Raw genomic sequence first — 25508 nt, forward strand, 5'->3', positions numbered from 1 at the left:
TTCAAATCATAAAAAGATTTAGTTTAACTTAAACAGTAAGTATCCTCACTAGGATTCCAAAAATCATAAGTTGGGAAAAATACAAATAAAAAATGCACATGTTTCTTTGACCTTGGTGCCTCTTTTGATAACCGCCCTTCTCTTAACTGTGTCCTGGTCCAAAATGCCCTCCCCAGAAAGAGTAGGAAAGTTCTCCTCCAGTTCCAACAATCAACAGGGATGTTGGTAAAACTTCCCCCAGCTTAAAAAATAGATGGCTTCTCCAAAACATTTCTCAAAACTCTCAAAAATCCTTTCTAACTTTCACTTTACCATTAATTGAATGCAATGTGCAAAAAAAGGAATCTAGCATGGGGTCCTCCGGCTCAGTCAGGAACTCATCCAAAATAACAAAAATCACTTCTCCAATCTCCTCAAAAAACTCTTAATCTCCAAAATACTCCTCAAATGATTAAGCCTTGAGGACCAATTCAAAACTCTCCTCCTACATAGACCTCTACACTCTGAGATCCTCTGACTCTCTGACGTGCTCAGTGGCAATTTATATCCCTGAGACCCATCATAAAAAGAGGATGGCCCAAACGCTGGAAAGGGCTCAGAAAATGCAAAAAGCCCACATCAGAAATCCCAAGATGAACCATGGGAAAAATATACTTGTGCAGGTTGTAATTCCGACCTCGTATTCATTGTGGCTATCCTGAAACTAGGCTTCTTTTTATCTTCTGAGGAACACAGTTGGCCAGTTCTGGAGTTTTAGCTATCAATTATTCCTCAGTTTGCACCCTTTTTCTCTCATTCCATCATCCCTTCTTCCAGAGTCTCCTTTCCATGGAAAGAGACACACCTCCTGTACATTGATACATCTGAGGTATTTAAATGTATCTATCATATCTCCCCTATCTTGTATTTCCTCTAGGGTATACGTTTAATCTTTTAGCCTGTCCCCCATATGCTTTACATCGAAGATCACTGACCAGTTTAGTAGCCACCTTCTGGACTGACTCCATCCTGTTTATATCTTTTTGGAGTTGTGATCACCAAAACTGTAATCAGTATTCCAAACCAGGACGTTCAGGGGAAAAGATCACCTCCCTTTTTCTGCTGACCATTCCTCTCCCAATGCATCCAAGCAAATTTCTAGCTTTTGCAATATCTACCTGTTTGGTCACCTTGATAAGATGCAATCACCCCCAGATCCAACTCTTCTTTTCATGTACAGAAGAACGTCTCCCCTAAATTGTACTGCTTCCTTGGAGTTTTGTAGCCCAAATGTATATCTCTGCATTTTTTAGCAGCCATATTCTAGACCATTTCTCAAGCTTTACTGTATCCCTCCTCATCTTTCTGGAGGTATACCCTTTTGAAGATTTTCTTTTGTGGTTCTACTTCTGACCCTTTCTCCATTAATTCCAAACATGTTTAGGGGAATTTTCCTGTGTTATTTTATCCTGAATTACTGGAATGAGAGTGAGAGACTCTTTGTAAGGTTCGCTCATCTTAGTAAACTATTTATATCACTATAAAAGGGTCAACTAGTTTCTTGAGGTGAGGTTTTGGTGGCGGTCTAGGTTTGGGGAGGCAGTTTTACATGCATAGTCAGAGATACATGCACAGTAGACATCAGTGAAGATTTGATGTGATTTGGAGTGAGGAAAGGTACCAAAGATGAGATTTGTACATTGTACTCTCGTCCTAGCTTGATAGCATTTAGGTAGAGATTGCATCAAACTAGGTCGAGAGTACAATGTACAAATCTCACCTTGTATACCTTTCCTCACTCCAAATCACATCAAATCTTCACTGATGTGTATTGTGCTGTTTGCACCTCTGTGCATGTAAATCTGCCCCCAAACCCTAGACCACCACCAAAACCGCAACTCGAGTTACTAGTTGGTCCTCCTACAGTGGTATAAATAATTAACTAATAGATGCACTACCTTAGAGGCACTCTCCCCCCCCCCCCTCCCCACTCCTCAACAACAAGATTTGTAAAAAAGAAAATCCCATTACTGGCATAACACTAAGGGAAAAGGTGTAATTATATTATGTCCCACAGAAGCATGTATAACACATGCATTGTGCTATTATACACAGTATTTAGTCTTCCCAAAATCTGCCCACTTGAATACATTTTTTAAATTTGCATACTTAGCTCACAGTGCGATAAATAACACCTGCAATATGGCATTATCACAGGCATTAGGGCCCTAATGTATTTTGATGAATGACCCTGTTCATTTGCTATTTTTCTTCATCCATTTGCATCTTCGCTGTCCTGACTGCTTCTCCAGATATTGTCAGTTGGCTTCTTCTTTCTGTGATCTCTTGCAGTTTTGTAATTAGGTCTGATAAAAAGGTAGCACCTTATGTGTAAATAAATATATATATATATATATATATATATATATATATATATATATATATATATATATATACATAGTATCTAAAAGGGCAGTCAAAATATATTAAAGTGTTCAGTACTCCAGTGTAGAAAGAAAAGAGAAATAGAACACTGATGATAGTAGCTATTTTAACATCAACAAACAATTAATGAAGAGAAATTTATAAATGTAAGATAAATATACAAATAATTTTATTAGAAATTTAGATAATCATTTAAACAACACATTAGAACAATAGTAAATAATTGAATATGAAGTCCAAATGTCCCATGTAATATAAATCTAGTCTTTTATCTGTTTGCATCAGAATATGTCAGAGTACTGCAATTAGACACTATTTTCTTGATGGTCTGATCCACAAATTATATGAACTTCTTATTTGAAGACTTGAACAATGCTCCTATAATCACTAGTCTTTTTCCTACATGTCAAAATTAACAGCATGTAATGATTCTCCCCTCTAGGTCTCCCCTTGACAAAAGGACCTTTGTTTTGCCTTATTCAGACTTCTTCAGGAGGCTGAGACATAGGAATATGATCCAATATTGAAACTCAAAGAGTCCATAGTGTCTCTTTAAAAACAATGCTTATACATATTCTGTTATGTTCCATAGCTTGCATAAACCTGAGCCTTCCTTCCTGCCGGTAGTGCACAGCGGGGAAACTACTGCTGATTTCTTGTATGTATCTCTCAAGCAAAATGAGCTGCTTATCAAAGAATTCAGTCCTACTCATTCCTCGACAAAGGCCTTCATTCTGCCGATAACTGGCTTCATCAGGAGGAAGTTATCAAGTTGGTAGAGCTGGCTCAAAAAGAAATCTTTTTAAATACTGTATTGCTGTCATGAATTCAGATCTTTACAGTCACTGTATTGATATCACTAGTTTCATTTTATAAATTCTAAATAAAGACTCAGCTCTCCTTTTTCATGTTTGAACATTCAAAAACATTTGCCTCATTTTTGGTTTTCGGATGTTCAGACATCCGAATACCAAAGGAGGAAGGCTGAGACTTCATTTAGAATTTCTAAAATGAAACTAGTGATATAAATACAATGATTGTGAAGATCTGAATTCGTGACAGCAATACTGTAGTGCATCTAGCAGTCCCTGGCGAAAAGATGCAGGCTCTTTATCAGAGGAATTTAATCCATTAATTCAAAAACCTCTGTAAAAAGAAAGGCCTTTAAGGAATTTTTAAAGGCTGACACATCATTCATTGTCCTAAGATGTTCCAGGAGTGAGTTCCAGAGCAAAGGAGCATCTACTGAAAAAACTCAGTTGCAAAACTCAGCAAGCTCATACTGGGTACCTTCAGTTTTCTCTGGCTAGCAGATTGTAAAGCTCTCAGAGGAGTATAGATCCTTAACAAGGAACTGATCCAAGGAGCATTGGCGTTCTTATGTGTTAAAGCAAGAATTTTAAATTTTAATGGTCACTGAACTGGAAGCTAGTGAAGTAAATCGGGGGTGATGTGATCCTTCAGCCTTGAATCAGTAAGAATCTGTGCCACAATGTTCTGCACAATCTGGAGGGTCCTCAGATCACTAGCCAGTAAACCATAGTACTGAGAGTTACAGTAATCGAAAGCAAGAAAAATCAAAGCTTGAAGAACATGACAAAAATCTTCTTGCTTCAAGAGAGATTTTAAACAGCAAAGCATCCTTAATTTATAAAAGGCAGTTGATACTTCAGCTTTAAGCCTGGGGCACAGAAACAGATTATATTCAATAATAACATCTAGATTCTTTACCTGATGTACAATGGGAATTTTGTACTACTCAAATACAAAGTCAGTTGGTGTATCAGCAATTAGAAATCTTAGTCTCATCAACTCCATCATGTTGACATTTAAAGCAAGCTTGTGATACAAGCAGTGTTTGATAGCGGACAGGCATATAGATACAAACTCAAATGTAGATGATCATAATGGAGTAAAAAACTGAATATTGTTGGCATAAAATTTTTCTGTGTTTTTTCTGATTACTTTTGAGACTTATTCACCCATCTTAGCCCGATAAGTACTAGTAGTGCTTTTAAAACGTATCTGTCTAAGTAATGGCAAAGCTGCTACTTGGCCAGAGAAGTCAGAATTTATCCAGCTAAGTGTTGTGTAACTGCTCTGCCCATGGATTTGTACTTCTTACTTTAAAATTTTACGCAGGGAGAGTTTCCACATTTACCTATTGAAGTTGGTTTTGACGCAAGTCAGCAGATTTTCCAATGTGCACACATCAATGAAATAAGACGTTTTAACAATTCATCCACCAGTTTGCTTAGTCCATCTATAGGTCATTGAGTCCCTCCTGGCCTCTTCAGCCTGAGTTCACCTAGATTGCCCACCCAGTCATTATTTCACATTCAAGACATTTACTATCACTAATGCTAGATAAAGAGCAGGAGTAAATATACATGTGTAAGCTGCCAAATCTACACACATATATTTCTTATAAACAGCATCTTACGTGTGCAAATATTGGCCATGCCCCTGCATCTTCCCTTTTTTACACACGTAAATTTATTCATGAGCCCTTGCTTATGTGAGTGTATGTGTCAGGTTTATAAAATAGCATATTTCCTATGCACCTATCAATGCCTAATTTGTAGATGATATTCTTTCATTTAATATAGATATAAGCTAATATTAGTGCATACCCACTAATGACCTTCAAACCAATTTAACGTGCACGTTGTGCTATTAAAGCATTACATGTCATTTTTGTGCAAATATAATAACCTTAGCGTTCAGGTTAAACAAAACAGGGGTAAGTAAACAATGGCCTATCGGCCATTTTGGCCCACAGGTGCCTTTCATTTGGTCCACTACCCCAAGGCTTCTTCCATAAAACTACCAGCCTACTGACCCTCCTAATATCATCATTTTAATTTTTTCTGCTCTGCTGCTAGTGCTAGCATTGTTGTGCTATTTGGGGTAGATTTTCAAAGGGTTACGCGCGTAACCCCCGAAAACCTACCCCTGCGCGCGCCGAGCCTATTTTGCATAGGCTCGGTGGCACGCACAAGCCCGGGACGCACGTATGTCCAGGGGCTTTCAAAAATGGGTGGGCCGGGGCCAGGCCAGGGGCGGGGCATCGGTCCGGGGGCAGACTGGGGGCAGTCCTGAGTCCTCCGGCACAGCGGCTGTGCTGGGGGTTCACGCGCCGGCAGCTGTGTTTATTTTGGATTTAGCTAACACCTTGTCATTGGTAGCTGAGGGTGAGTTACATTCAGGTACCATATGTATTTCCCTATCCCCTGAGTACTTATAATCAGACGAGTGAATGTTCAAAGGGGTTACATGCATAATAGTAGGATATATCAAGACATTCAAAAAGAGCTTAAAGACATGGCTCTTTAGAGAAGCCTTTTTTTTCACAAAGAGAGCGAGAAAGAAATGCTGAAAGATGTACACACAAAATCTTTATACAGCACTAGCACATTATATGTATATGGTTTGTTTACTAGACCCTTAATTGAAATGTATAAAATAAGTCTTTATTGTAGTCACAGGTCAGATTAAACAACACTGAACATATAGCCTTTATTATGAAACTATGTTACCGAGCTTATAAGGCACCACCACTACTATTAGGAACAGAAACATGTACAATTTACTATATGTGCCTCTATGTAAACCGTTGTGACGGTAATATACTGAACGACGGTATAGAAAAGATTTTAAATAAATAATAAATAAATATCATAGCAATTTTCAAAAGCCCATTTTGATGTGTAAAGTCTTTTGAAAATTCAGTGAAAAATAGTGTGTAAAAATAGTGTGGGGAATCCTTGGTCCCCCACTAGATGGCCATAGATCCCTGCCCTGTTAGGTGTTAGCGAATGGGGTAGACTATGCCCAGCAGCACTGCCCCCTGAGGATGCCTGCAGTGGTTCAGTCCTTGTCCAGAAAAAGGGGGGGGAGGGGGTCGGAGCCGTAGTGTGTGTGTGGTCACTTTAGTTTGATGAGTTAGGAGCTGTTTTGCTCCTATTCTAGTTTTGAATTGGGAGATTGCTCTTTTTCCAGTGCACCTCTTGCCTGGTAGGGGTTATCCCTTCCTAAGAGAAGAAAGGACTTTAAAAAGATGTTTTTTCACAAGATTGTGGTTCTGCCTGTAACCAAAGAACAGGAAGGATAAGACCTGTATACATCTTTCCAGTCCAGTGAGAGGGCTGCAGTGACTCCTCACTTAGTGAGGTGAAGTTTTGGATTTTGTGAAGAGTTGCATATTAGTGAAGAGGTTTTTGCACTACCCCTCCTCACCGTGTGGCTGGGCTGCAGGAGGCCTGCTGAGGTCCAGAAAAGGATCTTTTCCCCTAAGAGGGCAACTCTAGGAGTGCAGAAGAGTTGAGTTCAAGATGAAATTGGAGACCCCAACCAGATCCCCACCCCAGGGAGTGCAGGACACAAGCTGGGAACATCTTGGACTCTATTGGACTGCAGGTATGAGATTTTGGAGGGGTTGAGGGGATTTCCCTCAATAGGTTTCCCTTCCTGGCTGGGACCCTTGCCCCGCAGACAGGACAAGGGGGTGAGCTGCTCCCAGAGAGTAGTGAAAAGGACACGTGCAGAGAGTGAAGAAGAGAGGGTCCCCCACGTATGACCCAGACTGAACACAGATATGAAAAGACAAGGAACACGATGATTGGACAATATTTTAATTTCTGCAAATCAAAATACAGTTTCTTTTGAACACCCACATCGTGTCCTGCCTGTTTGTACAGTGCTAACCTCACCAAAGGGGATAGTAACACACCTCAGGGGAGGATTCCCATTTACCAACTGGGCCTAAAAGGTAAAACCTTTCCCCTCTAGAAAGAATCCACTCCTTGAGGCTTGGTAAATTTGTGGAAGTGGGAAAGGAAGATAGCCCCAAGAGAAATTCTTTTGTGTGCCTTCTAGACTAATAAAATCTGAAAAAGGGTTACAGTAGCAATTTTCTAAAGCCAGTTTATGCGTGTAAAACCGAGTTTTATGTACGTAAATCCTTTTGAAAATTACCTTCTATGTACCTGATCCAATGCCACTATCCTCTGGCCCCCTCTCCCCATCCCCCGTGCAGTTAACGTGGTGGGAGCCCCTACTTCTGGGTCTGCACAGTTTCTCTCACCCAGCACTGCTGCTTCTTTCTGACCTCTCCTCACCCCACTGCAATATATTGTAGCAGACATAGTCAGTCACAGTCCTGCCTCCGCTTCTGGGTTCACCATCCCGCTCCGCAGGACCTGTACCACCGACAGCCTCTTTCTCCAGGCCGATGCTACTGCTGTCTCAGCACAGCTCCAATCTGCAAGCACCGAGGCCACTGCAGCTCTCATTACTGTCTTTCTCTCAATCCACGCTTCAACCCCACAGCTGATTTTACTTTTTTCCCCCCCCCCCCCCTCTTGCTGTGATACCAATCAAAATAAACATCAGGCCACTCAGGCTCTTTCTAATTTAAAAGGCAACCACTCCCAAGAAGAGTAAGTAAAAAAAAAAAAACTTCTTGATATTTTAGCTTAGGGATGTTTTCAACCAACCTAGGGGACTGGGAAACAGGGAAGGGTCGCTGACTGGATGTGGGGAGCGGTCGTAGACTGGATGGGTGTTTTGTTTTTGAAGGTGGTGAAAGGAAACCCAGCCTCCCCTTCCGTATCCCTCAGCCAGTCTCCAGTCACCCCCACACCCCTTTCCCTGCCAGTCTCCTGCCACTCTCACCTCACCCCCCCCCCCCCCCAGTCAGTCTCCAGTGGTGACAGCAGATGGACAGATGGATGACTTCCTTTTCACCCGAGTCCTTAACTTCCTGTGAGGGGAGCAGTGCTAGCTGGGGAGCTTATCTCCATCCTTTAATTCTTAACTTTCCTAGGCTCCGGGCAGGAGCCAGGAGACTTTCTCCTCCTCCCCCTTCCCTGTTCCTTCAGCTCCTTTTTTCTCCTCCACCTCACCCAACCCTTGCTCAAGGCAAGGCCACTAATGTGGCCCATGGATAAAAGGTTTGTCCTTCCCTGCTCTAGAACATAGGCTCCTTAATACTTTTCAGCTATGAATTCCAAGGCATAATTATTTTATTTATTTATTAAAGGCTTATATATGCCGACTTTCTTGATACAAATCAAATCAACTCGGTTTACATCGAACTAAGCAGTAACTATAACCAAACCATTCAACAAGAGACAATTTAAAAGGAGCATAAAGTTACATTATAACAAGGATGCCTTAACTGGGAGTGGGAAAAAAAGAAAGGGAGAACGAAGATGAAGTACTATATACAATAGAGTATGGGAGGGTGGCAAAGAGCCGACCTCATGATAATTTGTGAGCATAATTTAGCGTTTGTTTATTTACATAAGTGATGGGACAATTCTAGGTCAGTCTGTTGGGCTAGTGGCGGGGAAGGCTCGGCAGAACAGCCATGTCTTTAGTTTCTTTTTGAAAGTTAGTAGACAAGTTTCCTGCCTGAGGTCCAGAGGCATGGTGTTCCAGATGGAGGGGCCTGCGATAGAGAATGTCCTGTCTCTGATATTTGCGTGGTGTACAAATTTGATTGGAGGAACATGTAAAGATCCCTTGTAGGCATCCCTTAAGGGTCTGGCCGTCGAGTGCAATAATGCGAGCAAGATTCTAAAATAAATAGGACTAACATCTTTAACAGTCTTGTAACAGTCTAATTCATTTGTGATCGCTAACCTCAAATGCTCATAGAAGATATTTTGTCTTAGCAATCAGAAGTGTATTAAACAATGGTAAACTTTATCATTGCCATTAGTAGCCATTGAAAAAAACTTGGAGTAACCAATTTCTTAGTACCCAGTTAAAAGCATGAGCTATTTCATTTACAGTATAAAAAAAAAACATTGAATTACATTGCAGTCCAGACACTTTGGAAGCCTCGTAAATGTTTATTATTTAACAACCGTACAACACTTTAGTAAATCACAGATTTCCCTCAAGGAATACTCATGGGCAAGGTGGTCAGAATCTGCCAACACTTATGAAACAACAGAAGTTTTGTATTATATCTGTGTCCCAAGAGATTATTTGTCAAGTTTCTGAATCCAGCTACAGCAGAATGAAGAGAACGTGGTAATCTGTTGCTGGGGAGGTCAGAGCAGGTGTTTGAGTCATCCTGGCTTTCACGTGTTACTCAAGGGCAGCGACCAGGATGGAAACTCATTACTTGAATCTCGGCTCTTGCACTGGCGTGATTGAAAGGCTTTGTAGCCCCAAGGACCCAGATGGGGAGTGAGCATAACTGTTTGTAAAAGGGAAAGTACTCTGGGACTTAATGGCTTAGAGGGTTATTAGCTGATGTCTCCGTAAGTAAGAAAATACAGTTCAGGGCCTGTCTACTGAAAGAAAATTGGTAACAGCCAATGTGCTGAACTCAGACCCAAAAAATATATTAAAAAAAATAGATTTTGTATTATTTATAGAAGTCTGAGCTATGTCGGCATGGTTCAGTTCTGGTTAATATAAGAATCTGATAACTTGCTTGCTCTGGTTTACTGTATCAGGTAGATTTGATTTTCTGCTTTTTTGAAACCCCTGACATCCAGATGAAGTAGCCATTGTGAGAATGGAGAAGATTACAGAATGCAAGTTAATGCATCAAAAGGCCAAGGCCATCACTAAAATAATTCACTTTCAACTTGCCATAGAGGACAAGTACAGGTAGAGCTTTATAATATTAATGGTGGTGGTGATGGAGGTTGGAGTGGGGGTGGAGGGGCCCTCAGCAGTAAACACTTTCCAGATGGATTGGCTACCAACATGGGCCACCTAATCAAGCAGTGGATAATCTTAATTTGATAAACTGGAGCCAGAGACTGGTGGAAAATCTTTCCCAGAGTAGTTCCTCAGCCTGTCTATGACCGGGTCACAGATTCTGAAATGAGTCCCAGATCTTGTAGTGAATGTTATTTTTAATGATTTCTTTATGAGCAGTGCAAGCGTTTTAAAGGAATATTGTTAATCCTGATAAATCTGGAGAGAAGCTGTACTGGATATTTTTTCGTATACAACTCACAGGCATTACTGGGTCTTAAATATGTATCCTCATGCCAGCGTTTTTCTGAACTGTGCTGTTTTTTGATGAAATATACTAATGTTTGAAAGGGACTTCCTTTGCTTCACTGTTGTGCATTTCAAGAAGAATCAGTTACATTGCTATTCGATAGTTACTCCTTGCTCTTGTGTTTTTGTCACCCTATTTCAGTTGCATTTGAGCTTGTGGAAAACATGCACTGTAAAAGGAGAAGGATATGAACTTTTTCTGACCAAGCAATGTTGTCCTACTTCTTGTGCTTCCAGCTCTTTTGGAATTTGCTCCAACCCTGCTCTTCATGGCAGGGAAAGTCTGAGATGCTATACACGTTGTGTTAGTGTGTGCAGGAAGGGAGGATTGTGCAGTGTGTGCAAGAAGGGAGGATTGTCTTTTTGCGGCTGACACTAAAATCTGCAACAGAGTGGACACACTGGAAGGAGTGGAGAGAATGAGATGAGATTTAAGGAAACTGGAAGAGTGGTCGAAGATATGGCAGCTGAAATTCAATGCCAAGAAGTGGAGGGTCATGCATATGGGGAGTAGAAATCCGAAAGAACTGTATTCGATGGGGGGAGAAGGGCTGATGTGCATGGAGCAGAAGAGAGACCTGGTAGTGATAGTGTCTAATGATCTGAAGTCGGTGAAACAATGTGACAAGGCGATAGCTAAAGCCAGAAGAATGCTGGGCTGCATAGAGAGAGGAATATCGAGTAAGAAAAGGCATGTGATTATCCCTTGTACAGGTCCTTGGTGAGGACTCACCTGGAGTACTGTGTTGAGTTCTGGAGACTGTATCTCCAAAGGGACAGAGACAGGATGGAGGCGGTACAGAGAGGGTGACCAAAAAGGTGGAGGGTCTTCATCAAATGACTTATGAGGGGAGATTGAAGAATCTAAATATGTACACCCTGGAGGAAAGGAGGAGCAGAGGTGATATGATATAGACTTTCAGATACTTGAAAGGTTTTAATGAACCAAAGACAACGACAAACCTTTTCCGTTGCAAAAAAATCAACAGAACCAGGGGTCGCGATTTAAAACTCCAGGGAGGAAGACTCAGAACCAATGTCAGGAAGTATTTCTTCATGGAGAGGGTGTTGGGTGCCTGGAACACCCTTTCGGAGGAAGTAGTGAAGACCAAAACTGTGAAGGATTTCAGAGAGGCATGGGATAAACACTGTGGATCCATAAAGTCTAAAGAATGTGAATAAAGTGAAGAGGCATGGGGGCGGCTTGCGGGAATGATAGCTACTACCTGGAGATTAATATCCTAATTCAATAAACATACACACGGTTAATGCAACTCCAACATTGCTCTATGCTTCAATGGCAAGAGGAAATGTGAAAAAAAAGGATTTGCATCCACAAAAAAGCAGGGGAGTAGCTTGCTTGATACGGCGGTTACTACCCCAAACCAAATAAGCCTGATACTTCACTTTCAATGATATCCAGCATAGTTCTCTGCTTCAACGGCAGGGGGAATGATGAAAAGATCTCTGCTTCAAGGGCAGGGGGAATGATGAAAAGGTGATTTATATTCGGACAACAACCAACAAGGACTGAGTTGCACAGGCTGGATAAACATGTGTGGGAGTAGCTTGCTATGACGGCGGTTACTACCCCTAAACAATTAGCTAGATATTTCACTTAGATGCAGCTCCAGTACTGATACCCCTAACCAATCAGCTAGATACTTCACTTAGATGCAGCTCCAGCACTGCTAACTACATCGATGGTGGGGGTGGAAGGGAAATAGATCGATGGTGAGGGTGGAAGGGAAATAGATCGATGGTGGGGGTGGAAGGGAAATAGAACAAAAAAGTCACTTACAAGGGACAAGAGTAACAGATAAGTATGGGGAAATAAAAGTGAAAGCTTGCTGGGCAGACTGGATGGACCGTTTGGTCATCTTCTGCTCTCATTTCTATGTTTCTTTGTGAGTATAATGATTTTAGGACAGGGGCTTTAATGTGAGTGTATATATATTTGGTTTTATGCAGTCTCCGATGGAATATGACTGTCTGTGGGATTTTTTCTGGTTCAGTCTCTCAAACATTTTTCAACTTTTTGGCCTTGTGCCTTGTTACTGCCTAGCTTTTTCTTCTGATTTTTTTTTTTTTTTTTTGCTGCCGCTGCCTTGGTAGCCCCTCAAACAGAACTTTACGTTCTAATAAAAAAGAAAGAAAATACATCAAGATGAGTATGGAAAAGGCCAAGGACAGACTATGATTGCTCCAGCTCTGGTTGGATGTCCCCTAGGGTGCAGCAGCACCGTGCTTGGAAGGTAGAGGCCCTAAGGAAAGCGCTGGTGGGTAAAAGCCTGAAGCCTTGGCGTGAAGCTGGGCAGCAGAGCCACTCCTTATCTAGAAGTGAGGCATCGTTGGAAACACAGGAAGTTGAGATAAGATTATTCTTCATCTAGATCTCACAGGTATGGGATATTTCCTCCACCCTCCCCAGATGCCAGTTCCTAAATTGCCTCAGGTCACAATTTGAGCATGGCATGGAAGCATGTGTTGCCGAACGAAGCACTGAAAAGAAAACCCAAACAATGCAAGCCTTCAGGATTGGCCTCTTCAGCCCAAAGAAAAGATTGGCACTGTTGGCACAGGGCTGTGCCAAAGCCAGTGCCTCTTCAATGCCCAGATGAGAGATAGCCTCCTTGGCATAGATCCCATCATCCTTCATGGTACAGAAGATTCCCATTGCATGGAGTCATTTTTTGTACTAGGATTCAGGTGCAACCAGGGTACTTTCCATATTCTCTGTTTAGAGCTCACACTCTAAGGTGCAGTCAAGCCACCTGGCACAGTACTCTGAGGTGCCATTAGTCATGTCAAAGCAGAGCATTCCAATGCATATGCCCTGGAGTCCTGCCGCTGAGGCTAGGGTGTGGCATGAGTTGCAGCTGGCACCATCCATGGACCAGTTAAATGGAAGGTGTCAATGTAACTGATATGGAGCACCTCAGAGCTGGCCACTGACACAGCAGAGTTTTTCCATGGCTATATAGACAGCTCTTTGTGATGATAAATCAATCTGAGTTTCTGAGGAGGATGTCTTGCTTCTAACTCCTATTCTCCTAGTCCATGGGGGCCCAGCAGTCAAAGAACAATTTATTTTTATCCTTAAGCTCTGGAAACCAGAAAGGGAAGATAGAACCTTTTCTATGCAAGATGTAGGACAAATTTTCCATACACTGAGGCTGCCCAGTGTCCCACACCAGGATATGCATTTCTGGATTTGGCAGTAAGTCTGCACTATAAGGTAGTAGATTCTCCTCATCCAGGGGAGTCCCCTCACAAATCAGAAGGATATGAGATGGATTCTGTTCATTCATACTAGATATCCACCCCCCCCCCCCCCCATTTTACCAATGGAAGTCTCCTTTTTAGTCACTCTCATTCTCTTTAATATCAGATCCCCTACCAGACTTACCTCAGCATAATTTTCCAGAAGATCTTTGCTACTACAATTTCTTGAATAAGCTGAAGAAGACACTGTCCATCAGTGTCAGGAAGGAAAAGGATCCAAGAACAGATGTCTTTGGGCTTCTTCAGTTTCTTAATCTCCAGCTGACTTCACTTCTATTCCAGTTCAGGCTCCTTAAAGATCTCCAGATAAGGATGTGGCAGATAACACTGTGCCTGCTGGAAGCCCAGAATCTGAATTTAAAATATAGGATCCAAGCTTCTAAAGGTTTTGAGTAATCTAATTACCACTCGATAGTGGTAGAGTCAGCATTTAAACATGCTAAGCACACTCATGATCACTCTAACATGCCTTCTGGGAAGGACCCAAAGGAGTTGGATGTGTTTGGGAAGAAAGTCTTCCAGGAGTCCATGCCTGGATTGTGACTTACCCAGCTCTACCTGGTGCAAGATCTGCATGAATGCATGCAAAAGCTAAAGCATATGATAGATTCAACAAGACCCAGAGCAAATGGAATTCTGCTGAGCAGTAGAGAATGTTTTCATTTTAATTTATATTCTCCAAGAAGTAGGAGGGAATTGAGACCTGTACAGGAGTTGTGGAGACTGAACAAGTTGTTGGTGCTAAAGAGGTTCAAAATCAACCCAGACAATTCTTCCTTTTATTCAACCAAGGAATTAGATGTGTGCTATGGATCTGAAAGACACTTATGTTTACATCCTCTTTAACCCTACTCATCAGATATTCTCAGGATTGTGGTGAAGGATGCACATAATTAATACAAGGTTCTCCCCTTTGCCATCTCTGGGGTCCTGAGAGTGTTCATGAAATGCCTTGCAGCAGTGGTGTCGCAACTTTGTTAGTAGGGAGTCTGCATGTTCCCCTACCTGGACAATGGGTCCAGGTAGGGGAACATGCAGGTCCAGGTCCATTCCTATCAAGAGTTCTGAATTCTCTCAAGAAGATCATATAGCTCCACCAGTACCTTGGTTTCCTGGTCAACTTTGCCAAGTCAATCCTAGTTCTGGCTCAAAAGAATTCAGTATACAGGAACCTAGATAAACTCGCTTCAAGAAAAAGCAATACTCCCCTTCAAAAGAGCTGCATTGCTGATGGATCTGGTAAGATTCCTCCTTCACCAGGATCAAGTGTCAGCAAGGTCAGTTCTGGTCCTTTTTTTGACACATGGCTGCTGCAATGCATTTAGTATCTGCGCATGCAGAGCCTTCAATGGGAACTCCGTGGCTATTAGGTCAAACTATTAGCCATTATCCCATCAAATTTCAGTAACCCTTGGGATGAGAACATCCTTTTAGTGGAGGGTGAATCCAAAAGTTCATAATGTGGGTCTCTTGTTGCATATTCTACCACATAAAGTGACTCTACTGATGCCTCCACCAAAGGGTGAGGGGCACATAGTAGTGTGGCATGGTCATAAGGTTTGTGGTCCCCAGCAGAGAATCATCTACAAATCATCCACTTGGAGCTGCAAGCCATCCAGTATGCTCTAAGAGCTCTCTTTCTCTTTCTTTCAGTAAAGAAAATCTTGATCCAGACAGACAACAAAGTAGCCATGTTCTAAAACACGAGAGGTATGGGCTCCTATGCCTTCTGCCAGGAGGCCTTCTAAATCTGGGCATCACAGTACTCATCTCCAAGTAACCTACCTGGAAATTCAGAACACTTTGGTGGACTTTCTCAACAGTGATGAAACTGCTCAAGTGGTTTCTAAATACAGAAATCATACATGCCTTATTCAGTTGTTGGGGAAGACTGGTGATCAATACGGTCACCTCAGAAGACAACAGAAAGGTCAAAGTTCTACTCTATGCATCCAAGCAGCTACAAATCAACTCCCAAAGCTTTTGTGCTAGATTGAAGCATCTGTGCATACACACAATTCTTCTGTCTACCAGGACTGTCCAGAAGGTCCTTGACCAGGCAAGGATAATCCTTGTAGCACCAGCATGGTTATGGTAACTGCGATATCCATATCACATCCATCTGTCAGTTCAGTCTCCTTTTCCATCAAGAACATTTCCAACTCTCATCACACAGAAGGAAGGCAAGCTCTGCCATCTAAATATTCTATCATTGGCCACCATGATGGAAATGTTGAGTGTACATTAGTCGCCTCCTTATTTGTCCCTAAAGAAATGGAACATGTTCTGATTTCTGCCATGAAACCTTCAACCAGAAGATCCTACATTTTCAAATGGAAGGGGTTCTTCATATAATGTAGGACCAGCCAGATGGATTCCTTCTCCTGTGGCCCAAGAGACTTGCTTCAGTACCTAATCTAATTCTTGTCCTCAGGCTTTAGCACCTTTTCAGTCATTCATCTCAGTGCATTATGGCATATCACCAGCAAATAGAAGAAGCTCTGATCTCTCTCCACCTCTTGGTATTAAAATTCATGAAAGGACTATGAATTCCAAACCTCCAGTCAATAAACCTGCAGTACAGTGGGAACTCAATGTAGTCCTATCTCATCTCATGAAACCTCATTTCAAATATCCCAAGTCTGTGGTCTTGAAATGTCTCACCTGGAAAGTGTTGCTTCTTATGTCCATCACTTCAGCACAAAGAATAAATGATCTACAATCTTTAGGGGTAATTTTCAAAGGAGTTATGCATGCAAATGTAACATACTGTTATAGCAATTTCAAAAGCCAATTACTCGAATAAAGTGCACCTATTTCAGTAAATCCTATGGAAAACTCAATGGCATATATTGTAGCAATTTTCAAAAGTCCATTTAAGAAAAGTGTGTTTACTCAAGTAAATGCTTTTTAAAATCAGGCCCTTTGGTTTCATATTCACCAGTTTTTTTTCATAAGAGTGGTTCTATGAACTCACACACCATGTTCCTTCCAAAAGTGGGGGGTCTGTGGTCTTCATTAACCAAGCTATTGTGCTATATACATTTTTTCCAAGATCATATGCATGAAAATGAGAATCAGTGCTTCACTCCTTGGACTGTAAGAGAGCCTTGGAATATTACCTAATGAGGACTCAACCTCACTGTTAAGCTTCTCAACTGATCCCAATAGATGAACTCTATCCAAATATCTAGCATACTATTATGCACTGGCTGACTTACAAATTACAAACTCTGTCAAGGTTCATCAAGTGAGAGCCATGGCAGCTTTTGTGGCTGATCTCAGGGCCACTTCTATTGAAGACATTTGCATAGCTGCTACTTTTCACACCTTCATGTCCGAATTCTATCTATACAACAAGTCCTAAAGAAACTGTAACTTTGGTCAAGCATGCCTGTCCTTTCTGTTCACCCGGTAGTCCACTCTTTACTTGGTGGGTCCAGGTTGTTTTTAAGTATTTGATCTATTAAACAACTCTCAGATTGAGAATCCCCACATATGGGACTTCTAAGAAAACTAAAATGTCATGGGATAGGAAGCGATGTCCTTTCGTAGATTACAAACTGGTTAAAAGACAGGAAACAGAGTAGGATTAAATGATCAATTTTCTCAGTGGAAAAGGGTAAACAGTGGAGTGCCTCAGGGACCAGTGCTTATATATATATATATATATATATATATATATATATATATATATATATATATATATATATGATCTGGAAAAGAATACGACGAGTGAGGTTATCAAATTTGTGGATGATACAAAATTATTCAGAGTAGATAAATCACATGTGGATTGTGATACATTACAGGAGGACCTTGCAAGACTGGAAGCTTGGGCATCCAAATGGCAGATGAAATTTAATGTGGACAAGTTGCATATATGGAAAAATAACCCTTGCTGTAGTTACAAGATGTTAGGTTCCATATTAGGAGCTACCACCCAGGAAAAAGATGTAGGCATCATAGTGGATAATACTTTAAAATCGTCGGTTCAGTATGCTGCAGCAGTCAAAAAAGCAAACAGAATGTTAGGAATTATTAGGAAGGGAATTGTTAATAAAACAGAAAATGTCATAATGCCTCTGTATCGCTCCATGGTGAGACCACACCTTGAATACTGTATACAATTCTGGTCGCCGCATCTCAAAAAAGAAACAGTTGCGATGAAGAAGGTACAGAGAAGGGCAACCAAAATGATAAAGGGGATGGAACAGCTCCCCTATGAGGCAAGGCTGAAGAGGTTAGGGCTGTTCAGCTTGGAGAAGAGATGGCTGAGGGGGGATATGATAGAGGTCTTTAAAATCATGAGAGGTCTTGAACGAGTAAATGTGAATCGGTTATTTACACTTTCGGATAGTAGAAGGACCAGGGGGTATTTCATGAAGTTAGAAAGTAGCACATTTAAGACTAATTGGAGAAAATTCTTTTTCACTCAATGCACAATAAAGCTCTGGAATTTGTTGCCACAGGATGTGGTTAGTGCAGTTAGTGTAGCTGGGTTCAAAAAAGGTTTGGATACGTTCTTGGAGGAGAAGTCCATTAATGGCTATTAATCAATTTTACTTAGGGAATAGCCACTGCTATTAATTGCATTAGTAGCATGGGATCTTCTTAGTGTTTGGGTAATTGCCAGGTTCTTGTGGCCTGGTTTTGGCCTCTGTTGGAAACAGGATGCTGAGCTTGATGGACCCTTGGTCTGACCCAGCATGGCAATTTCTTATGTTCTTATGGCTAATTCATGCCTGCTTTTCGATGAGAAAGGCAAATGTTCTCATCTGTAAACAGGGTTGTCCTTAGACAGCAGGATGAATTAGTCATACTTAATTACCTGTCTACCTCCCTAGAGAGTCAACTACCTTATTAAAGCTTAAGCTCTAGAGATTGATGGGGTCATGAGGCAGTAGGCACAAGCAGAAACTCCTGAGCTCTGAGACTTGGGTTCATATTGGTGCCATCAGATTATGTTATCCACATGTTATGGCTAATTTGTTCTGCTATCTCCAGAGAACTTGCTTTATTGCACATAGCTGAAGGCAATACCCGAGGAAGGGGTGTTAGATGTCCAAAGAACTTACATCTTTAAACTTTCGTTATCCTTATAAAAGCATTACATCTATCCAACTATATCTTTGGGTGTCTTTTAATTTACTTTATGATATTTTATGACATTGTTGCTTCTGTTTTATAGAGATGTGCCAACCTCCAACACAGATCTCATTAAAATTGTAGTTCCTGTTTGGAATTTTCAAAAGTCAGAATCAAATTTTTCATATTTCTTTCAAATTTTTTCCAGATCCATTAGTAAAAGTTTTATGAATTTCTTCAGTGTATTTGGGGAAAATTAAAAAATTCTGGTGAGCTCTAATCAGGCTGAAATTCACTTGACCTTGAATTGTTCATGCATCTCTACTGTTTAACAATATAGGATGTCACTGCTCTTGAGCAATGTCACTTCATAATTATTAATTTTATTTATTTATTTATTTATTTATTTAATGTGTTTTATATACCATCATTTGGTTTCTCCATCAGAACGGTTTACAGTAGTCGCGAAATAATATATTGGCTACAAACATCATTGCAGCAAACCCTCATATTGAAAGAAAGTTTGGGGTTTGAAGGTTAGTTCATTACATATAAAATTATTATTACATATCATCAATCTTATATAGCAGCAGAGTGGATGTAAAGCACTAAAACATTACATGATGTGCCCCCAGAAGTAGTTCCTTAATTATTTCAACGGAATTATGGGGTTTTCTTCTACTGCTTACTATGAAAATGACATACTAAACTGCAAAGCATATTCACAAAATGGGTTCTTGCATGAAACATTTAGCAAAACACCCATATACTCCCAAGAGCACAAAAGTGAGGGTATTTCAAGTGAAATGTTTCACAAAACTCTGCAAAAACAGTTTGCAAAAGTGGGCTTTGTGGTAATAAACGAACGTCGGTATAGAAAAACGATAAATAAATAAATAAATAAATAAAGTGGTTTGCCAAGTAGAAATGTTTTTTGAAATTGTCCAGAAATGAGTTGCTGTGATGCAAAATCAAGCAAAACAGCTCACTACTGGGAAATTTAACATAAACGGATACATAAAAATCTTTGTGGCCTATTCTCACAAAAAAAATAACTATACCTCAAAAGTGACCAGCCTAGGGAAGGCCAAATCATGCAAACTGGCACATGTTCATGCATTCCATCTCCCCTTCCCACCCCTATGACCTTAAAGCCACTCATGAGCCAGAAAAGTTAAAGCCATGGGGGCTCCTTAAGCTCCTTATGATACTTGGAGCTCCACGCTTCCGAAGCCCTCCCTTAGCCATCTCAAGCTTATCCCATAGCTGGACATGGTGTTCTAGCAGCAGGAGCAATGCCCACACCTACTGCCCCAGTAAAATGGTGCTGGCTAACCCAATGTGCTCCTAGTGCATAGGGTTAACCAGTTAGCTGAAGTCATTTTGGGAAATAATGCCATAAGGAAAGAAGCGAGTGGATATTCCTTTTGGTCCCCAGAAGAGCCCCCCAGCTATGGGATAAGCTTTGGGGGCAACCTAAGTATTATACTCAGTTTTTTAGAGGAGGCGAGGGACAGGACTTAACGAGGCAGAGGTTTGCAAGCTCTGCAGATTTTAACTTTTTTGGCCTATAAGTAGTTGGTGGTACCACTAGCACAAGCACCACCAGGGATTTGTTATTTCAGGGGTGGCAGGAAGGGGGTGAGAGATCATGTGGTCCATTTAAAGCCATAGGGCTTCCTTAAAACTTGGCAGCCCCTAATGATACCACCAGCAAGAGAAATGTTTCACTTGTTGCATGGCTGGGTATGTTCAAGGTTCCTGGCCATGGAAATGTGTGGAACATTTCACACGAACGTGAGCTATGGATATACAGATTAGTTCATAGCAAATTTTTGCAAAATGGCTGCTTAACCATTGGAAAATGCTGTAAGTTAATACATTGGCTTCTATGGATGTGTACATTTTATTTTTTTTTTAATTCATGCCCTAGATGCTGAATCTGCAAGAAGTTCACAGTTCATCAACGTAGTCTGGCAAGCTTTCTGATTCTCCCATCCCACCCCCACCAAAAAAATATGATCTGGATCCTTGAATCTGTAAATCTTCATTGAAGTTTGAGCAAATTCTCCAAAGTCATGGTGATCTGTAGTGGTCCGTTTTAATGTCAATTCCCATGAATCCATAGGAAATCTGAGAAAATCTGAGAAAATCCGAAAAATCTGTTATACCCAAAGCCAGATGCAATGTGCCTGATTTGCGTTCAGCTCAGAATTTTGCATACAGCCCTACTGCTTACCTGGCTCTCCTATAAACCCCTGTTAGGCCTATCCGGAAACTCCCTAAAAGAGCAAACTCCTTTATAAGCTCACTAGGTGGGTGGGGGTGGGAGGGGATGTGTTAGCATACCACTGGGGAGGGAATACATGCTTCCATGACATGTATAAATAGTCCTACATTTAATAGAAAATAACTTCATATGGAATTATGTTCTCCTGAAGGTTATAGCCCTGCACTTTAACTGCATCTATGAGTAAACTTTCACCCTAGCTGACTTTTTGTGTTTTAGCTGGGTAAACATATCATAGAGAACTTACTGTAAAGTACATCGCCTTAAGAAGGTAACTTTCAAAATGGCGCACATTAGTGCATGTCCGTCGGCGCGCAGCCAGGGACACAGCAATTGTGTAACTTGCGCGCACATATGCATGCGTATTATGAAATAGCATGGGCGTGCACACATGTGCGCCTAATTTTAAGTGGGCGCACACCTAGACGCATAAGAACATAAGAACATAAGAAAATGCCATACTGGGTCAGACCAAGGGTCCATCAAGCCCAGCATCCTGTTTCCAACAGTGGCCAATCCAGGCCATAAGAACCTGGCAAGTACCCAAAAACTAAGTCTATTCCATGTAACCATTGCTAATGGCAGTGGCTATTCTCTAAGTGAACTTAATAGCAGGTAATAGCAGGTAATAGCAGGTAATGGACGCAATCCCGCCTCTGCCGCATACGTCGGGGAATTTTAAAAGCAGCATGCGTCCATGCCATTGCCAGTTTCACCAGTTCGCCCAGTTAACAGCTGCATCCTCCAGACCCCCCTGATTTGCTAGCCTGCATTCCCCTTAGTTACCCAGATCCTTTACATCTGTCAGAAATGGCTCTTTCTTTTTATTTTTTAACTTACACCTCCTCCACAGCAGCTTACGCTGCATGGACCGGGATCCGTGCCAGGGTGTGTAAGTAGATACGCGCATGTCTCTTGGCCATGCCCTGAATAGCCCACACTCTGCTCGGACCACGCCTCTTTTTGAAATTTTGTGAGATGCGCATGCAGCGGAGATATGCGCCTATCTGGGCGGCTTTTAAAAATTGGTCAGCGCGCAGCTCCCTATTTTGGTGTGCGCCGGGCTTTTAAAATTCAACTTTGAGCTTTCAATAAACCTGTGTTACTTCGATAGGGTTCTATGGAATTTTAAAACATGCCTGGTGTTCAGGAGTTAAAATGTACCACCCATGCGTTTAGAAAAGATGATCAGTTAATTCAACCCATATTTTTAAATACTAATCATTTTTTTTTTTCAAAAATGAAAGGTAAACTGTCTGCTTTGGGAAATGTTTTAGGTAAATACGATGGAAATTTGAAAAAGGTAATATTGAGGTTGATATTCAAAAACTATTTAGATGGATAACTGAAAAGTTTTTCACCGAAATGGCTATCCGGCTATATTCAAAGCCGTTTGCAGCTAAATTCTAGCCACTTGATGACTTATGCGCATAGATAACTAGAATTTAGCCGGGGGCATTCCAGGGGTGGGCGGGAGGCGCTTCCGGACTGAGCAGAGTTAGCCGCGTAAGATAGGCGGCTGATATGCAGCGTTAGCCGCTTAACTTATGTGGCTAACTCTCGTCGCACCATAGGGCTATCCTGTGGCGCAACTGGCTATACTTATCTGGCTATCTTAAATAAGTATATCTGGCTAACTTTAAGATAGCCGGGGATATTCAGTGGCACAGTCACGCTGCTGAATATCCCCGTTAAGGTAGCCAGATAGCTATATCCGGCTAACTTACCAGCCACTCCGCAGCTGAATTTCGACCTCAAGGTTTTCTAAAATAAACTGTGTCTGGATTCAGTAGACCCACAGAATGTTTCAGGGATTTTTCTTTTTATCTTCTTTTTTGTGGAAAAGGGGAATGAAGGGCACCCCTTCCAGTTCGAAGCTAGCAGGGTTGTAATACTTTGCGTCCTTGGTAAAAGTTGCTCATTAAAACAATCATTTGTTTCTCTTTTCTTTCTCTAGGGGAATCCCTACATGTGCAATAATGAATGTGATGCAAATACCCCTGAACTGGCACACCCAACTGACCTGATGTTTGATTTTGAAGGGAGAAACCCTTCCACATTTTGGCAGTCCATCACGTGGAAAGATTACCCTAGGCCCCTTCACATTAACATCACCCTGTCCTGGAACAAGACTATCGAACTAACAGATAACATAGCAATTACATTTGAATCTGGGCGTCCGGAGCAAATGATCCTGGAAAAGTCCTTGGACTACGGTCGGACATGGCAGCCCTACCAGTTTTATGCCGCAGACTGCTTGGATGCTTTCCGCATGGAGCCAAAATCGGTGAGGGATTTAGCTCACCCCACGGTGCTGGACATTATTTGCACGGAAGAATACTCAACTGGCTATGCAGCACACGCTAAAACGCTCTCCTTTGAGATCAAAGACAGGTTTGCAGTGTTTGCGGGGCCTCGCCTGCATAATATGGCTTCCCTCTATAGCCAGCTGGACACAACAAAGAACCTGCGGGACTTCTTTACTGTCACGGACCTGAGGATCAGGCTCCTGAAACCAGCAACCGGGGCAACATTTGTTGACGAGCAAAACTTGGCGCGCTACTTTTATGCAATATCGGACATAAAGATACATGGAAGGTAAGAGCTACATTCATCTCATGGACACAGGGCACTCCACTGGCAATGGATAATAAGTAATTCTAGTGTTTAAAAGCGACCCAGATGTATTAAAGCCACATTACTATCCAAAAGGTTAGCACACCACGTCTCAAAATCTTTCCTTATGCTGATCTTTATTTTTATTTCTGAAATCATTGTTTAGTTCTGGGGAAGCTCCTTTTACTCAATCAGCTTCCTCCTTTATGAGTCTAAGAAAATCTGTCCTGCTCCGTATCAGACTTTTATGCAGACTTCATCACAAAGATACAAATAAAACCTGGATAGCTGGAGCAGCCTCAGGAGAATTTAAAATGAGGCGGTGTGTGTCTATAAAAACATATGCATGCAGCTTCTGAAAATCTGTACAAGTAAAGGACAAGCAATGTATTAGACCCCCAAAAAAGAAAAGAAACCTTAGAATAACAAAGATGCAGTAGAGATAGGAAAACTACAAGTTAATGTTCTGAGCATCCTAAATAGCATTGCTGCTTTAAATCCAACACATATTTCATTTGTTTTAACAGCCAGAAATGTGATTTGTAACAGTCATTTCCCTGCTTTTGATTCCCTGTACTCTTCTGAAAGGAAGCAGAGTAGGTTAGGGAGACATTTCAAGTGGAAAATGGAGGCCTTTAGTTGTGTAACCTTCCCCCTACCTTACCTTTTGGCTACAGCCTCAGCCAAGCGCCCCCTCCTTCCAGCAGCAGTGGCTCCAGCACAGTGCTCCCTTTTTCGGCAGTGTTGGCTCTGGGCCTTGCACTGGTGGGATTTTGCCATGCCCAACATTTTAGCAACTCTAGGCAGCCGCCTAGTTTTCCTCATGGAAGCACCGGCCCTGGCTGCAGGTGCCAAATTTTCTGAACTTTTCATATTCAGAAAGCAGACAATAAAAAGAAAAGCTTATTTAATGGGTTATCGTAGTTGCACATTTGGAATAAACCTACATGGAACTTTTGAAAGCCATTTCTCTGCATTTTAGACCTTTTTGTAGTAGCACTGATGTGATTTCTGAAGATTAGAGCATCCACCAAAGGCTCCAGTAAGGTCCCGTAAGTGCACTAACTTGTTCCTTCTTAAAGCAGCAGTTACTAGCAAGATGTCTCAGAGTAACAACTTGCCTGTTGCTTGGCTCTGTTACCCCCATGTTTGGTCTTGTTCGTATGCCCCATTTCCTTGTCCTAGTACATTGTATTTCGTATAGATTTTGTGAATTACATATGTTCACCATTCATAATGATTACAGACCCATATGTATAATTGTCCCAGTTGTCCTGAATCCCTCAGCAGTCTGTGCATACTTTATGGGCGTCAGTGTGAGGCCTTCATGGGGATGTATTTATTTATTTATTTATTTGCTTTTCTATACCGATGTTCACCAGAGGTATCACAATGGTTTACAGTGCAGCATGGACTTTCTGTTTTACATTTGACATTTTCATTGACATTAAGTGACATTTATTTTGTGACATTGTGATTTAGATTGTTAAGCATGAAAGTGGCTAGGCAGGCGTAGCTTTCTGAAAGTTTAAACTCATATCTCCTGATAAAGGAAAGGGGATTTTAATTTTAATTAGCCAAACATACCTGTGCTAGTGATACTCCATTAATAGTGTCTTAGAACCTGATTTACCAAGGTTATTTCTCCCATAGACAGAGAATGCGAGAAACACCAAAGTGAATCGGGGCCTCAGTGTGAACCATGCTTAAAACTATCAGCCCGCTCCCCGTTTTGTTCCCAGAACCACTCTGCTTCTGTGCAGGTCTCGTA

The 25508-nt window shown here is 41.4% G+C and overlaps 1 protein-coding gene across 3 annotated transcripts in view; it reads left to right on the top strand.

Annotated features, from left to right (window-relative positions):
* Window positions 1–25508, top strand: part of NTNG1 (netrin G1) — a 512747-nt gene that overhangs the window by 198220 nt on the left and 289019 nt on the right. For all 3 annotated transcript variants that reach the window (XM_029618449.1, XM_029618448.1, XM_029618447.1), the window contains exon 3: window positions 23079–23719. In XM_029618449.1, the coding sequence (XP_029474309.1) occupies window positions 23079–23719 (641 nt within the window). The remainder of the gene's footprint in view (window positions 1–23078; window positions 23720–25508) is intronic.

The sequence above is a fragment of the Rhinatrema bivittatum genome, chromosome 10 (genome assembly GCF_901001135.1).
Source record: "Rhinatrema bivittatum chromosome 10, aRhiBiv1.1, whole genome shotgun sequence".
NCBI classification, from domain to species: Eukaryota; Metazoa; Chordata; class Amphibia; order Gymnophiona; family Rhinatrematidae; genus Rhinatrema; species Rhinatrema bivittatum.